The 18,188-nt window shown below is 42.2% G+C and overlaps 1 protein-coding gene across 1 annotated transcript in view; it reads right to left on the reverse strand.

Moving 5' to 3' along the window:
* Positions 1–16,872, reverse strand: part of LOC119787422 (anoctamin-9) — a 38,722-nt gene extending 21,850 nt beyond the window's left edge. Inside the window, exons 1-7 of the mRNA XM_038291286.1 lie at positions 16,481–16,872; positions 8,265–8,330; positions 8,053–8,175; positions 7,825–7,961; positions 2,869–2,918; positions 2,727–2,785; positions 1,945–2,024 (exon numbers count right to left, since the gene is read on the reverse strand). Of these exons, the coding sequence (XP_038147214.1) occupies positions 1,945–2,024; positions 2,727–2,785; positions 2,869–2,918; positions 7,825–7,961; positions 8,053–8,175; positions 8,265–8,330; positions 16,481–16,501 (536 nt within the window). The 5' untranslated portion in view covers positions 16,502–16,872. The remainder of the gene's footprint in view (positions 1–1,944; positions 2,025–2,726; positions 2,786–2,868; positions 2,919–7,824; positions 7,962–8,052; positions 8,176–8,264; positions 8,331–16,480) is intronic.
* Between the last annotated feature and the right edge of the window lie 1,316 nt (positions 16,873–18,188).

The raw sequence follows: 18,188 nt of genomic DNA on the forward strand, positions 1-18,188 counted from the left end.
TTCCAACCAAGCAATAGCACACCAGACTCCAGTCATCTCATCAAGTCATCTTGTTAAAACTGGACTCACTTGATAGGATGACTGGAGTCTGGTGTGCTATTGCTTGGTTGGAAAGAAAACCTGCAGCCACACGGCCCTTTCTGGAACCAGTTTGACATCCCTGGTCTAGTTAGTTCCACACACACCTGCTCCATATTCAGCTCATTAGTCCATCCTTTGTTCTGTTTCCCTTATATACTCCACCTCTGCAGTCACTCAGTGCTGGTTTGTTGTTAGATGCTTCCTCATGGCTCCCCATGTGAGTTTCCCCTGATGTTTTCAGTGTTTTTTTTTTTGGTTCTTTCTATTTTTTATTTTGCAGTTTTGGATGTCTACCTCAGTTTTTTATTAAATCAGCAAGAACTCTTCTCTGCTTCACTCATCTCTGTATTTGAGTCCACAAGCAGTGTTAGCACTGCCGCCTTGCTGTAACAAGGTTCTGGGTTTGATTCCGGGCCTGGTATCGTTCTGCATGGAGTTTGGATGTTCTCCCTGAGCATGCGTGGGTTCTCTCCGGGTACTCCAGCTTCCTCCAACAGTCCAAAAACATGACTGTTAGGTTAATTGCTTAACTAAGTTCTCCTTTGGTCTGAGTGTGTATGTGAATGTTTTTTTGATCTGTCTAGGATGGACCCCGCCTCTCACCTGTAAACAGCTGGAGTTTGGCACCAGCACCCCTCTTAACCCTGCTTGGGATAAGCGTGATAGAAAATGGATGGATGGATTCTCACATTGCCCTCTTCTAGATGATTCTATATGCCTATCTACTAAAGAAATACTTCAAATCAAACCTTTCTAAAGGTAGACTAACAGATCTCAAAAAGCCATTTTCTCATGCAGGTTGTTGGAAACAGCTAGCCTGACGTAGTCCTACTCAATTCTAGTCAGAATGAGTCTGATGCTGCTCCATAGAGCTGTGATTATGGGGCGTGTTTCGAACGAACCAGGAAAAAAAATGCCTCTGCACTCAATTGGATAGACCTACAACCAATAAGAGCAACGGAGTGCGTGACGTATGTTAAGCGACGCATAGTTGTTGTCAACAAAAATCAAAGCGTGCAGTTGCACGCCTAGAATAAGAAGATGAGCCTTGATCGCGTTTCTCTGTTCCTCTTTTAAAATTAATTTGCTGTCGATATCTTCTAGAACAGACCTAATAGCAGAATCTACTCACCTCAACTCTCCAGCGGCAGCCATTGTTGTTGTCACCCAAACGCGCTTTGGTCACGTGGTTGATTACGTTACTGTTGACCATCTGTCCATCATCGTATAAAGCCCGCCCTGACAATTTGATTGACCCGCCAGATATAGTTCAGATATTGTGCTAGCATACTCGCGCTACTATTGAGCAATGCCAGACCGAACTTCCCGACCTCAAACGTTGTGGGCGGGACTAAGTTCGGAATGGCACCCAGGCTAGTTTTTCAATGCGGTACAGAAGAAACTAAAGGAGCTGGAGTGCCGCTAAAGGCAATAAGTAGGGCCTGACTGTAACACTCCAGATCTAGCTGAGGTTTTAAAACTAAAGATGAATAATCTGAACTACAACAAATACGAAAGGGATCTGTTTGAGTTTAAAGATGAGATAAGGCTAATAAAGATAAAGTAAAGTAGTAAAAGCAGACAGAAATGTATTGGAAGTTCAAGCTCAGCAGGTGTACTACTACCATTTAAACATACATTGTTTGTTTTTAAAAATTTCAATTATTTCTTTTTCTTTTTGTGGTATAATCAACTCTGACATTTTGTTTTCTGCATGCATGTTTACACAGGCAGAGTTCTACTGCCTACATGATGTTGGGGGCATCACGTTTTTTTTGTTGTTTTTTTTTTTTGATTTTTGAGCCATTAATCGGTAGCATAAAAAGCAGAATAATGAAAAGCCTGTGGTGTTGCAGTCCAAACCTGATCAGAGTTATGGGTTGCCCTTGGCAACAGGCTGTCCATCGTGCCCAGGAACTCTTCAGCTCTTTCTTCTTCTTTTTCTGGGAGTGGAGGCGCAAAATCAAAAACAATCATCAATAAAAAAAAGGGCTTTGAACAAACTACATACATGCTGCATGAACAACATTACATGAAAAAAGAAAGAAATTAACTTTCAATGTGAGAATGTCATATGCTTTGATTTATCTTCTAAAAGATTTAACAGATTTTCACATTTCAGTTAAGAGAATCCAGTAAGTATACAAAATGGTCATAGCTGCACGTTTAACTATATGCACAAACAGCTACTTCATTTATTCAGCATGAGTTTCTCCAGAAAACAGAAAAGAAAACATTAGCATGTTTTCCCATCAGCATAATCTCACTGTATGCTCACACACATGCCTGCATACTCTCAGTGCTGCCTGACTCATAGCATTAACATGACCTGCACGGTATTTCTGTGAGCAAATATCTTTCAGCATCAGTGTTTTACTAAGAAGCTGCAGCCAAGTTTCACCTCGTGATCCTAAAAGCATTTAACAAAGGGAAAACATTTAGAATGGCATGATGGCTGTCATCATAGTGAACAATTGCTTTCTGTTTCACCAAACTGTTCATTCAAACCTGTTTGTTTTATTAGTCAGCTGCGAGTTCTTGTGCAGTTAAATCAGATGATTAGGAAGCTGCTTTGTAATTAAAGTCTTTGAACCTGTAACTAATGATCTTGAGGGTTCAACAATAATGTGAAGTTGGAGTTTTACCTCATGTAAACAGAACCGTGCCACAAAAACCTTGGCATTTAAGAGATCCCGTAAATATTCTGAAAACCAGCAGAAAAAAAACAATATGAAACATAAGGATTTAAAGAGGAGAGCTTTTGAAAAGTCCTGAATTTTTTCTCACCTCCTGTGTGGATGGGTGTGTGGTTTAATATGAAGTAGACAATCCTTATCCTGCAACAATAAGATAAGCACCACTTGTTCAGTCAGTGTTGCAGTAAATGAGAGTCAGAATACCCTTCATTCAAAAGATCCGTAAGAAAAACTATTTTAAGAGTCATTTGAAAGATCAAACTCAGACAAGATGACAAAGATTTAACGTTTATAAACTATCTGAAATATTTAGTTTCAGTCAGAAGTTGATATAGCTGAAGAACTGGGTGTGTTGTGTTTGAGTGGCGTGTTTCTTCCGTCTAACTGCAGAGCAGAGGAATGTCACCTACTTTTCATACACTCATTACTGTCTCTTGATCCTTAAGTGCCCCTCTAGTCAGGCGGGACGATACTTGCCTTTATGCTAACCTCGCTGTCTATGAATTTTCCCAAAGTTGCCTCCTCAGTTCTTCCCTGGATCTACTTTTCAATAAAGCTTCCTATATCCACTGGTTTAAAGGAATAGTACACCCAAAACATGATTAGCCTTCATTTTCTACTCCCCCCCATGCTGAACAACACTCTGGAGTACTTTTTTGATATCTCAAATGCATCTGGAGATCTGGGAGGCTTCTTGCTGTCTGCTGACATTCAAATAATGGAGGTCTATGGCGCCCGAGGCAGAAAGGTCCATAAAAGTCCACAAAAAACGTGTCAATATTCCTCCATACTGCTCGTCCAATGTATTCCAAGTGTCCTGAGTGGGTAGCGTCCAGAATTTACTCGAAACGAAGTCATTTAGAATGTTTTTAGAGCATAAACAGTAGTGTATAGGATTTCCTAAAAGCGAGTTCACGAGTCTACGGAAACCGCGGCAGACCAAACCAGATGAAAGTGCGCATTCAGCTCGGCAAAGAACTCATGCTCTTCCTCAACACTGAAGTCCTCAGACATTTTTCTTTCGTTGTTTCTTTCTTTGCACAGGTAAACAGCACATTTCTTCTTCTACGCTTGCATTATCGGCAGAGCAGACGCTGAATGCGCACTTTCATCTGGTTTGGTCTGCCGCGGTTTCCGTAGACTCGTGAACGCGCTTTCAGGAAATCCTATACACTACTGTTTATGCTCTAAAAACATTCTAAATGACTTTGTTTCGAGTAAATTATGGACGCTACCCACTCAGGACACTTGGAATACATTGGACGAGCAGTATGGAGGAATATTGACACGTTTTTTGTGGACTTTTATGGACCTTTCTGCCTCGGGTGCCATATACCTCCATTATTTGAATGTCAGCAGACAGCAAGAAGCCTCCCAGATCTCCAGATGCATTTGAGATATCAAAAAAGTACTCCAGAGTGTTGTTCAGCATGGGGGTGAGTAGAAAATGAAGGCTAATCATGTTTTGGGTGTACTATTCCTTTAACCTCCTTGAGGCTGTAATCCCACGGAAACTTCCTTCCACCAATCAATCTACCCGAGTAGCACCAACTCTCTGACCCCTATACCCCTATATAAGTGTATACCTGTCTATTAGCTTGGCTCATCTCATGCTTACATTTGGGCTAAGAGGTCATCAAAGAAGCTCAATCTAAGCCTTCCATTACCCACATTTGTAATGTATCAGGGATTAATGTCATTTTGGAATATAAAAAGTCTCTCAAAACTACTGATCCGAAAATGTTCCTTCAAATAAAAATACATCCGTTGCTCAATATGTTCAGAAACAACCGAACAAGCATCAAGTTTAACCAAAACATTCATGCTAACCAAGACTTCTTACTGATGCTTAAAACGTTCAAGAGGATCAACATATTCTCATTATCAGTTCGTATGAAATCGTACAAAAAGTTAAGCACAGTATTTCATACGTTTTTGACGTTTTTCCTCAAAAAAACAGTTAAAAAAAGGACGTAAAACTGGGACGGACAAATTACTTCATGATGTCTCTCACTAGGTTGCTTGCTGTTTAGTATGTTAGTTGTAGGGTCAGGGTTAGGGTTAATTGTATGTTAAATTTTATGTTATTGAATGGTGCGTAAGATGCACATGCGCACGGATATCTTGTCTCGAGGCAAGACAAAAAATACGACGAAAAACACGTCAAAAACGTACGAAATACTGTGCATAACTTTTCGTACGATTTCATACGAACTGATAATGAGAATACACTGAGAGGATTATGCACACATGGACAAGCCAAAGACATAATGAAGAAAAGTTTTATGAAGAGTCAGGACACAGATTAGCTTATTGGATGACAACAGTCCCATTTCCACTAACCTCTGAAAACCAATCTGTGCCGAGCTTGGATCTGTTAACAGTGCCGAGCTCGGTTCATTACAACCATTTACACATTTCGCTAGCACGGTTCCTCACCTCCTAATGGCGATCTACGGTACTACTGCTCTCTAGAGGGAAACAATCAAACCTAAATGGTGGCGCCCGCAACATTCAGGAAGTTTGCAGAGAGTCAGGCGAAGAAGGCAGCCTCCCGTGAATTTATTTGAAGCGGATAGAACAAACAATAGTCTAATCAGGGCTTCCAGATGCATAAAACAATGACAGATGTTGAGGTTAATCACACTGCTAAGAAGAATCATCACTGGAAATTGTGTGGCACGGTAGGGAAGCTTAACCTGACTCCGCCAGATGGATTTGCTCCTCATATCCATCTGGAAACCTTCCGTTGAAGTAATTTTGGGAAGGGGCGAAAATACTGGTTAGCTGATTGGCCTATGTTGGTGATAGACGGGCCAAATAAACCAATCAGATCAACGAAGCATATGACGTACTAACAGAGCGACGACGAAGAGGAGCCAATCGATAGATCAAACTCTTGCCGAAACCAGTCGGGAGAAGAGCAAAAACATCTTTTCCTCTGAGAAAAGCCTCCAGATCAGTGTTTTGCTCTTCTTTCAGTGAAGAAATACTCTGTAATTCCGATAAAACTTGCTCGATAGCCACGCTGACGCTATTTTCATCGGCTGAAGCCGCCATGTTCTTTAGACTGAACTGTCGCGCTTCTCGTTGCGTCACACCTCAACCCGCCTCAAAGCCAACGCTGATTGGACGTTCGTTTGGTGAACGGCTCCAAATTTTCTTCAACGGAGAGTCTCCAGACTGATCTGCGAGTGAAACCTTGAAAACTCGCGAGATCAGGATGGTCTCACGAGGCTAAGGGAAGCTAGGAATTCTATGAATAACATAGGCAGGCTGTAAGGAGATGACGCGGTCTGCTCACGACCTCGTAGTTATTTGAGAACGAACCAAAAGTGAACCATGGCAATCCCTACTGATGAACTGGTACCATGTTAGCGGTTCGGTTGTGCCGGGCAGGATCCGGTTCAGCTGCGCGTGCCATTTAGACTCAACAGTTATCTTGGTTATCTTGGTTGCAAAGGGTAGTTGTAATGGGTCAAGATTATAGGTATGTTTGAAGGAGACAAAAACAATTCAGATGAAAGAAAATGTGACAAGTTTTCAAGGATGGTGGTGGCTGCATTATGCTGAGGTGGGTCAGATAATGAAGGCTATTACTCAGTTTACACTAGCCTTTTGAAACCGTGCCGGGGAACGGTACCTAGGTAACTGTTGAGTGTAAATGGAACTCAACTGAACCAGACTAGTTCATCAGTAAGGCTTGGTTCATCTGTGGCTCGGTTCTCTGATAACAAAGAGTGCCTGACCAGACCGTGTCATCTCCTATTTACAGTCAGCTGACTCATTTCGCAGGTTTTCCAGCGTGTTCACAACACGAACTTCTTCACAGACTATTAACAGTAAATGGCATCAAAAGAGCTTTGGTGCGAGCCGGGATGATGCTGAGACTGAGCAGGATTCCGTCTTCGCCTGACACTTCGCAAACCACGAAATATCACTGATATAAACAAACATAAGTTCCTGAATGTTATTGGAGCTGCCATTTTTGTTTGCGTAATTCCCACCTTGTGAGCTGTAGTATCGCGGACATGACATGACATGAGGATATGAGGCGAGGAACCGTGCTAGCGTGGTGTGTAAATGGTCGTAAAAACCAAGTTCTGCACGGTTAATTGATCAAAGCTCGTTCCGAACTCGGCACGGATCGGTTTCTGGAGGCTAGTGGAAATGGCGCTAAAGAAAAAATAAAAAAGACAAAAAGTTCAGTTCATTCTTTAAACAGAACTAAGATCCCAAACACATCTCTATACTGGTTTCAGAATAAATGTGTAGGATTACATTAAGCTTGCGATTAAACTGACTTAAACCTAACTGTTAATATGTAGGCAATGCTTAAACTGGAGTTTGTGTCATGAAAAAAGAAAAAAAAAGAAACAAATGGTCATATAGATTCAGTCAGAAATGTGTATAAGACATTCCGACAACTAATTTAATCTTTTGCACCTAGTTCTTACTTTTTAGCCCAAAATAAATGAGACATTCATGTTTGTGATAAAGCTACAGTTCAATTAAATTCTATTCAGTTTATTTCTATAGCTCCAATTCACATCATGTCATCTCAGGTCACTTTCCAGTTCACCAGATCATCCAGTCAGATTGATTCAAAGTTTTCTATCTAAGGAAAACCAGCTGATTGCATCGACTCATCGACTCTTCAGCAATCCCTCACACTAAGCATCCTTGTAGCGACAGTGGAGAGGAAAAACTCCCTTTGAACAGGAAGAAACCTCCAGCAGAACCAGGCTCAGTGTGAGCGGCCATCTGCTGAGGCCCACTGGGGTTCAAGGAGACAGAAGCAGACATAGAAAAAGAAGCATAGATACAAAAGGCAACTGTCAACCAGCTCCACAGGCGTGACTGGCCATCTGCTGAGGCTTATGGTATGTGAACTTCTGATGTGAGGTGTAGCAAATATTCTTTAGAGATATTCTAAAAGAAAACTGACAATGACTGCGATAAAAATGAGTCATAAAAAGGAAAAACTTCTAACATATCACCAAAAGTTGTTTGGAATATCAAGCATTCCTAGGGTGGATGGCCTCACCTTGTGCTAAGAGACATAACGGTTTGGTCTGAGCTCCAGTTGCAGGCACCAGAGACCTTGTGCAGATGCATGTACTTCTGGAATATTTCTTTAGGCGCCTGAATCCCATAGAAAGTGAGACGGTGATCAATGATTTTCTAAGAGGAGGTAAGCATGATAGATTAAAGCGGGTCACGTTAAACAGGAAGACAGACATGCACATGCTTTAGCTCATTGTGTACGACCCACTGTCACTTTGAAGTTCTTCTTTTTTAGCTCCTTTATGTACGCAGTTTCTTTCTTGAAGGCCTCCCGCCTCTTGTCATTGTTGTATTTGGAGACCAAGACAAAGTCATAGGACAGCGAAGTGAACTGTGTGTGTGAGAAGAAAAAAAAATTGAGATGAAACCTATGGATAAAATGATCTGGATTGTTTGGGTTGGTGCATCAGTTCATCTCACCACAGGCGGAAATTCATTGTAGCTTTCCTTCACCACTCCCACAAATTCCAGCAGCTCGAGACTCGGCTTTAGCACAAAATAGAAAAGGAGTGGAAATCAAGTCGTACAATTATAAACATCATATAAACTGCTGTTACTGTAAGGGGGGGGGGGGGGTCACCATTAGGCAATACTATGCACATAAAACTGTTTATATGTATAGTTAATACAACTATTCCTTATTTGTGATAGTGTTGCAACGATACCGATACCAGTATCGGGCGGGGCCCAGATCTAGCAATAAAACGTTGGTATCGGTATTGTCGTGTTCGCGGTCTTTAAAAGAAATCAGCCAACTTCTTGTCGAACAATTGTCTCCTTTATTTAGCTTCTGCAAAACACCAACCCGGAAACACGCACAGTGCTTCCTGTTGGGCCTTTCACAATAAGACAAAAACTGCTTATAACAAATTACACCACATCCCCCTTTCTTAGAAAACAATGCACTACATGAACAATCACACCAACAACGTTTTAACATCACAATTTCTTATAGTATGTGAGCTGAACATTTGTATTTTTTTTTTTTCTTTTTCACAATCTCTTTATATGAACCCTTTTCAAAATTACAAGTTGAGTCTTTGAGGTTTTATCACAACTCTACCAGATCTTGTTCTGACAGGAGCTGGTGAAACTGTCTTTGACTCCTGACTTTCATTCTCAGGCTGGTTTGGTGTGGGCGAGATGGCTTCGGTAGGACTTGTAGGTGTACTGGGGAGTTGTATCTTTGGTGTGAAGTCAGTTAGTGGCATCAGGTGATGTCTGTTCCTCCTGATGGCACCAGAAGGGCTTTCCACCACATATGAACGGGGCGTGGAGTGGCTTGAGATGACTATCCCTTCAGTTTTTGTGTCCCTTATCCACACGTGCTGTCCTGGGGAAAGTTGAGGAAGGTCTCTCACCCGATGTCTCCTGTTAAACGCCTTGCTGTCCTTTGTTCTCCTCTCTCTCTCTCTCGACTCCACTGCATTCTTGTCTGGCAAGCTGGGAATAAGCAAGGAGGGAAGCTGAGGGACAGGGGTGCGAAGTCTACGTCCCATTAGTAATTGAGCTGGGCTATAGCCATTAGCCAATGGGGTTGCACGATAAGCCAAAAGTGCAAGATAGGGATCTTTTGCTTTCTTTAATAGCCTTTTTACAGTTTGGACATGACGTTCAGCCTCGCCGTTACTTTGAGCAAACCTTGGGCTGCTGGTTATATGACTGAAACCATAGGCTGCTGCAAAGTCTTTGTACTGCTGGCTTGAGAACTGGGGACCGTTGTCACTGTAGAAAAGCTCGGGAATTCCATGTCTGGAAAATATCGACTTCACGTGCACAATGACATCCTCAGATCTTGTAGAAGTCAGTTTAGCTATCTCCACAAACCTGGAGTAGTAGTCCACCAGAAGTAAATAATTACTGCCGTTTAAGGTGAAAAGATCTGCTCCGACCTTCTGCCAGGGTCTCTCTGGGAGCTCACTAGGCATTAAAGGCTCCACAGGGTTGGCACGGTCTTTTATGCATACAGAGCAGTTTTTCACGAGTTCGTTGATTTGACCACTCAGACCAGGCCACCAAACTGTCTCTCTGGCGCGTTCTCTGCATCTGGACATTCCCTGATGTCCCTCATGTAGGGCGACAAGGACAGAATTCCGCATAGTGGTTGGAATAACAAGTCTGGCGTCTTTTAATAACAGTCCATCCAGTACAGTTAGAGTATCTCTATGAGGCCAATATGTTTTTATAGGGCCAGAAAGAAAGCTGTAGTCTGGCCAGCCTTTCTGACAATATGAGATAACCTCTGAACATATACTGTCTGTTATGAGCTCTTCTCTCAGCTGTGTGATGTATGCCGAGCTAGCAGGTAGGCTTCTAATGATTTCGTCCACATAAATGTTTGTGGCTTCCAACAGTTCAGCAGTAGCTCTAGGATCTGGATCCTGGTTAACGGGTGCACGTGAAAGTGTGTCTGCTGTAAGGAGAGCTTTGCCTGGAGTGTGGGTGATTGAGTAGCTGTACCTCATAAGCCTGAGTCGGAACCGCTGGATCCGGGGAGGAAGCTCTGTAAGTGCTTGTTGTCCTAGCAGGCTGACAAGTGGCTTATGGTCCGTTTCTAAGGAGAAATGTCTCCCAATAAGAAAGTCTTTGAATCTTTCACATCCCCACGTTAATCCAAGCGCCTCCTTCTCCACCTGTGCATACCTCTGTTCAGTTTCTGTTAGGGAGCGTGATGCATATGCGACAGGTCTCCACTGCTCCCCCTCCTTCTGAAATAGAACAGCTCCCAGACCATAGGATGAGGCATCTGCTGACAGTTTCAACTCTTTGTTTGGGTCGTATAGTGTGAGGACTGGTGTCGACGTCAGATCATTTTTCAGTTGATCGAACGCTTTTTGTTGTGCACAGCTCCAAACCCACTGGTTTTTCTTTGACAGGAGGTCACGCAGGGGCTTATCCTTGTCTGCCAGTCCTGGAATGAATTTGCCCAACTGATTAACCATCCCAAGGAAACTGCGAAGTTCACTGACATTAGTTGGTTCCTTCATAGCTTTCACAGCTTTTATTTTGTCCGGGTCGGGTCGAACTCCATCTGCAGACAAGATATGTCCTAGGAACTTTACTTCCTGTTTGGTCAGTTCACATTTATCCATGTTTAACGTGACTCCAGCCTCTTGTAGCTTCTTAAGCACGGTGTGAAGTCTGGTGTTGTGTTCCAACTGATCTTGTCCCCAAATCAGAATGTCGTCCATGTGACAAACCACACCTGGCAGTCCATTTAGGATTACTGACATTCTACGCTGAAAATGTTCAGGGGCTGAGGCAATCCCAAAAGGAAGTCTGTTAAAGTGGTATCGTCCAAAAGGCGTGATGAATGTTGTGTAGTGTGCTGACTCTGGTGACAGTGGAACCTGCCAAAAGCCTCTGTTTGCGTCGAGCTTACTGAAAACTTTTGCCCCGGCCAGGGATCCAAGTGTCTGTTCAACAGAGGGCAGGATGTATTTTTCCCTGCAAACAGCTTCATTAAGATGAGTGAGGTCCACACATATGCGCACTGATCCATTTTTAGTTGGCACTGGGACCATACCTGAACACCAGGCCGTTGGCTCTTCAACTCTGCTAATGACTCCCATTGACTCCATTATCCCCAGTTCCTGTTTCACTTTTCCCAGCAAAGGGATGGGGACGCGTCTGGGTGTGGCCAGGGAAAAGGGTACAGCATTAGGTTTTAACTTGATGGTGTACGGTTGCTGCATCACTCCTAAACCCTGACACAATTTAGGGTAGTTGTCCTTTAACACCTTAATGTCTATGCTATCTGCTCTGGATACAAGGTTTAGCTTAACGCTTGCTGGTCTGCTTAACAGAGCTACATGTAAATCTTCTATTACATACATGTTTTCTTGCATTACATGTTCTCCTCTACACAACGTTTCCGTGAACATGCCCACCACATTAAGTGGATTACCACCTGGACCAAACAAGGGTCTATCTGGTTTACATAGCTCTCTCGTGTTTGGGTTAATGCAGAAATATGTCTGAGCTGGAATAACTGAGACATCAGCTCCCGTGTCTATCTTAAATCTAACTTTGTGATTTCTGATCGTAAGGTCTGCATACCAGGGATCAGAACCTGCCTCTACAGAACCAAGGAACATGGGTGTGACATTACAGCCATCGGTTTCTATCACATGCACAGATTTTGCAGATTTACACACTTTACTGTAATGTCCTCTTTTACCACATGTATGACAATTCACATCTTTTGCTGGGCATTGTCCTTTTCCATGAGCGGGTGTTTTACCACACCTGTAGCATGATCTCTCACTTGATGTTTTTGCTTTTGTGGTGTACTTTGGTTGGATTTGGGGTTTGTAGGAAGGATGTTTCTGTTTTTTGTATTTTGCCGAAACAGCATCTATTTCCACTTTATTTTCCCCCCTGATGTCTGTCTGTTGCCTTTTTATGATTTCAGACTGCCGGGCTTGATTCACTGCTTTCTCCAGCGTCAAATCTTTATCCATTTGAAGTCTTTCCGCCAGGCTGGTATCTCTCAAGCCCACAACGAGACGATCTCTTATTAACTCATCGTGCAATGCACCGTAGTTGCAGTTTTCAGCCAAAGCATAAAGCGCAGTGACAAACGAGTCAACAGTCTCATTAAGCTGCTGCACTCTCTGGTTAAATCTGGCTCTCTCATAGATGATATTTTTCCTGGGCACAAAATATGCATCCAAAATGTCTCTCACCGCTTGGTATTGGTGTCTTTGAGCATCTGGTAATGCTTGTCCCCGCAGAATATCATCTGCTTCATCCCCCATACAATAGATGAGTGTGTTCACTTGATTAGCCTCGGAGCTAAGGTGTAGGTTGCTAGCCAGTCTGAACCTTTCAAACCTGCGTATCCACTTTTCCCATTGCTGTGGCTTTGCGAAATCAAATGCTTCTGGAGGCTGAATGGTGAATGTAGCATTAGGAGGTGGGTTGGCGTTAGCATTGTTGCTGCCATCTGCCTGCGGTCGGGGCGGCACAACTCGGGGCGGCGCAGCAGGCGCGCTAGCTCCCGCTTCGACATCCGACATAGTTTTAACTTGATAAAACTCACGTTCTCGCTCCCGTAGCTTGTCAAAGTCACTCTCCGATAATAGCTCTTTCAGGCAATCCTCACCACTTCTGACACCATGTCGTGTTCGCGGTCTTTAAAAGAAATCAGCCAACTTCTTGTCGAACAATTGTCTCCTTTATTTAGCTTCTGCAAAACACCAACCCGGAAACACGCACAGTGCTTCCTGTTGGGCCTTTCACAATAAGACAAAAACTGCTTATAACAAATTACACCACAGGTATCGGCGAGTACAAACCAATAAGCCACCGATACCATTTTGAGAGCGAAAAGTTTCTTCAACTATTGTCACCCATTCCAGGTAGGCAATAAAAAGTTCTACTGTTTGTGCTGTTCTTTTTTCATCTCATTACAGGTGATGAAGCAGACTGAAAATGTTTTGTCATTGTCTCCTTTCTATCTCTTCTTTCTTTCATCTTTTCTCTCTTTTTTTTCCTTTTTCCTTTTCTTCTTCTGTTTTTCTGCTCTACTTACATTGCAGTGTCCATATAAACTGTAAAACTCCCTGCATAATTATAATAAAGCAATTTATATGCATGAAACTTGTGAAAGTAAAATCTGTTTGGGCTCTTTTTGGCATCAAGACAATTATTCTTATTGCCACATTGCCAGACAGGCAGAGATGGCAAAAATACTCACTTTCCGTACTTGAATAAAAGTACAGATACTTGTGTTAAAAAATACTCTGGTAAAAGTGGAAGTACTGATTAAACTTCTTTACTCAAGTAAAAGTAACAAAGTACAGGCTTGTAAATTTACTTAAAGGGATAGTTCGGGATTTTTGACATGAATCTGTATGGCATCCCCATCACCAGTGTCATGCAATCACACTGACTTACCCCTGGCAGCATCCTGTGAGCAGAGTTCTCGTCCAGCTTTGGTCAAGCCGAAAGTAGTCCGGCAGGTTTGCTAGACCCAGCGAAATAAAACGTTTCTCTTCCCAAAACATTATGTGTTCAAAAGAGTGATATTTTTGCATCCCAAAAACATTGTAGTGGAAAAAGTCACACGTCGTTATCAATTGGTCCTATTTTCTCTCTGTTCGTATCAGTGCGCGCGACACCATGACCTGACAGCTAGGGCCTACTAACCTGACAACAGCCAGATGCATGTCTCGCTCCGCCTAGCTCCTAGCTAGGCGGAGCGAGACATGCATCGCTGTCAGAATGATGGCGCGCACTGATACGAACAGAGAGAAAATAGGACCAATTGATAACGACGTGTGACTTTTTCCACTACAATGTTTTTGGGATGCAAAAATATCACTCTTTTGAACACATAATGTTTTGGGAAGAGAAACGTTTTATTTCGCTGGGTCTAGCAAACCTGCCGGACTACTTTCGGCTTGACCAAAGCTGGACGAGAACTCTGCTCACAGGATGTTGCCAGGGGTAAGTCAGTGTGATTGCATGACACTGGTGATGGGGATGCCATACAGATTCATGTCAAAAATCCCGAACTATCCCTTTAAAGTATAAAAGTAAAAGTAGAAACCACTTTTTTCATGCCGTTGCCTACATTTTAAATGGATGTCTGCCAATAGGACTAGATCTCCGTTGTGTTCATTTTCAATCATCTCGTCGTCCATGCTACTATGCTAACGCCACCGCCACCAAGCTGCAATGATTTGCCGCCAATGAATACCGCCGAATCTGTTGATTCATCTTGTAGTGGTGCGTCAAATGCAACGTAGATTCCCATCCAATTAGATTGAATTTGGTATTGATGACGTGAAAAATAATAACGGTAACTCCATTGAAATGATTCAAAACTAAAGTAACGAGACAATTTTTTTAAATGTAAGGAGTAGAAAGTACAGATATTTGTGTAAAAATGTAAGGAGTAGAAGTAAAAAGTCACCATAAAAATAAGTAGTAAAGTAAAAATATCCGAAAAATCTACTTGAGTACAGTAACGAAGTATTTGTACTTTGTTACTTCCCATCTCTGCTGACAGGACACTGTTAAAAAAAAAAAAAAGTTCTACTGATTCACTTTGTTTTATTCTTTTTCCTGCATCTCAAAGGTAGGCAGCAGCTTGACGAAGCCATGATGGCGATTATTTTACATCCAAGTAGTCTGCAGTTCTTCATATATACCAGTGTATTCTCATTATCAGTTCGTATGAAATCGTACGAAAAGTTATGCACAGTATTTTGTAAGTTTTTGACGTTTTTTCGTCGTCGTATTTTTACGTCTTGCCTCGAGACAAGATATACGTGCGCATTGCGCATCTTACGCATCATTCAATAACATAGAATTTAACATACAATTACCCCTAACCCTAAGATACAAAACAGCAAACAACCTAGTGAGAGACATCATGAAGTAATTATTGCACTGTTTTTCCCACTTTTACGTCCACCGCCGATCTGCTTTTTTCGTCTGTCTGGCTGCGCATTGATATGTTTTTTCGAGGAAAAACGTCAAAAACGTACAAATACTGTGAATAACTTTTTGTACGATTTCATACGAACTGATCATGAGAATATGTTGTATATAAACACACAGCAATTTCAAACAGATGGTGTCGGTATCGAGGCCAAAAAAAGGGCATCGGTGCAACATTAATTATGTTTTTGATAAAAACCATTTTGCTAAAATGCCATCAGAACAGTGTCAGTGTCCACCATATTGGATCAGTCCATTTGCTGCACACTTTGGAGACGACATCTAAAAGCAGCGAACTCTGCTCTCCAGAGCGAGTAGATTGGTAACCCCGCCTCCTGCTCTCCTCTATCTTGTCTGCTGTCATGATTCATGCAGCTATTATTTCATCCAAATGAAAAATGGAGAACAGATAAGCAGATCATGGCTTGTCTACAGTGAAAAGAAGGACTGGGTTATTTACTTTGGCCTTTTTGGAAACACAGGAAGGAGCAATCAGCTAAGTGAGCTTAGTGCTTGGAAAAAATCTTTCCTTCCTTTAGAGACAGCATGAAAAGTCAGCTGAGTACAAAACATAGAGAGGAAAACAAGAAGAAAAGGGACAAGAAGAGAGGGACACAACCTAGAACAGATAATGGATGTCTATTCTATTAACATTTCTCTATGCTTCTCCATTCAGAGGGGCCCCTGCCTGTCTTTGCCTAGGGCCCCATATTTCCTAAACCTGCCCCTGACTGTGCATAGCTTGTTACTGCAGGGTTAGTAAAATATAGATGGCTTCATGAGGCTTGATTCAAATCTTACAAAAACCAGCAGGTCCTGTCAAAAGAATCCAGTCTAACTATAACCTGGAGGTGTGTCAAGGAATTCCACAGTTGAACCTGATTCACCACAGAGCAATTCCCCTGCACCATCCAACGCGAAACTGACTCAACAGAAACCCATTGTATCATATAGATCAAGGTAAATCCATGTTTTTCCCTGAAATCTAGATCTATGTCTCATTGAAAACAAACAGGGAGCAGAACCAGAGATCTGTCAGCAGCTGATTGTGCAAAACATCCAAGCAAGCTTCAAATTTATGATTTTTATAAGCATGAATGACTCCATCTGGATGATTTATGTTTTTCTTTTAAAGAGCTTTGGACAATAAACAAGGATCGGATTTTAACATGATTATTACCCACCTGCCTCCTGTGGCCCGGCATGATGATCAGGCGCAGACCTCTGGATAAAAACAGCAATCTCCCTGGACTCCTTCAGGCTCTTATTCGGTCTCCTATTTCCGACTCAATGACAACAAAAACACAATCTCCAAAAAGCAGTTGCAAAGTTCCGGATTACACCTGAAAAAATGCGTCTTTGTTTGACAAGCAAAGGTATGTTCAGAGAGTCTACCTGTTGCTGAGCGTCATTTCTCTATCGCCGCTCTTTGTCAACTCATTGCCTGCAAATGGAGCCAATCAAAAAAGGAAAGGAAACTCCGAGTCTTTGTGTTGTGCTGATGCAGAATCCAGAAATGAGGCTCTGGATGAGATCTGGCAGGTGAGACAGAGAGGAAGGATTCCTCGGTTTTCTCCCCTCCTCCTTTGGACTCTGAAGTTCCGCGTTTCCTCCGCTAGATGGCGGCAAACATGCTTGCTTCTGTCTGAGCTGTGATTGAATCATTCTGCATCCATCAGTGGTGGGCTTTATTATTTATAAATAAATTATGAGGGCATTTGCGCTTGATTTGAGTAAATAAGATGATATCTTGTGAAACTCTTTCTCAAATATTTCCAAGATAAAATTAAACCTTCAAAAAGGTTAAAAATCAATCCACTGGACTTTGTTTCTAAGTTCAAAGACATTTTGTTTTCCATCCAGTAAGCTTTTTTAATTTGAAATATAAAATAAAACCTTTAATAAGAAAAATACACAATTAATTAAAAAATGTTTAATTAGTGAAGAAATAATAAAAAAATAAACATTATTATGGTATTTAGCGTGTTCACAACAAATCATCTAAAAGGAACTTTCCAGTTCACCAGATCATCCAGTCAGATTGATTCAAAGTTTTCTATCTAAGGAAAACCAGCTGATTGCATCGACTCATTGACTCTTCAGCAATCCCTCACACTAAGCACGCTTGTAGCGACAGTGGAGAGGAAAAACTCCCTTTGAACAGGAAGAAACCTCCAGCAGAACCAGGCTCAGTGTGAGCGGCCATCTGCTGAGGCCCACTGGGGTTCAAGGAGACAGAAGCAGACATAGAAAAAGAAGCATAGATACAAAAGGCAACTGTCAACCAGCTCCACAGGCGGCCCCGTCCAGGAAACACACAGCCAGGCAGACGAGCTCCGAGCCAGCTCCCATGTCAGAGGATGAAGAGAGCACATCCAGTTAGTCACAGTCAGAGAAACAGGACTACACTGGAAAACAGGCCAAGCTCCAACATCTAGAAACAAAGGTGTTGATGGCAGCAGCACAGCTGATATGAAGCTACTATGAGAAAAAGCAGAGAGAGCAGAACGTTAGAGATTGAACTAACAGATTCTGCAGAGTGGGAGAATAGAGATAGAATGAAGCAGAATGATGAAAAAGGGGTCCCTATGTCCTCCAGCAGTCTAAGCCTATAGCAGCAGAACTATAGAGATAGCTCAGGATAACCTGAGCCACTCTAACTAGAAGCTTTATCAAAAAGGAAAGTTTTAAGCCTAGCCTTAAAAGTAGACAGGGTGTCTGCCTCACGGACTAAAACTGGTCATCAGCATAACAGTGAAAATTAATCCCATGCTGTCTAATAACTCTACCAATTGGGAGCATGTATAAAGTAAAGAGAATTGGTCCTAGCACTGATCCCTGTGGTACTCCACAGGTAACCTTTGAGCGTGAGGAAGATCTGTCATTAACATG

This window comes from Cyprinodon tularosa, unplaced genomic scaffold (genome assembly GCF_016077235.1).
Source record: "Cyprinodon tularosa strain WSP-4 unplaced genomic scaffold, ASM1607723v1 ctg298, whole genome shotgun sequence".
NCBI classification, from domain to species: Eukaryota; Metazoa; Chordata; class Actinopteri; order Cyprinodontiformes; family Cyprinodontidae; genus Cyprinodon; species Cyprinodon tularosa.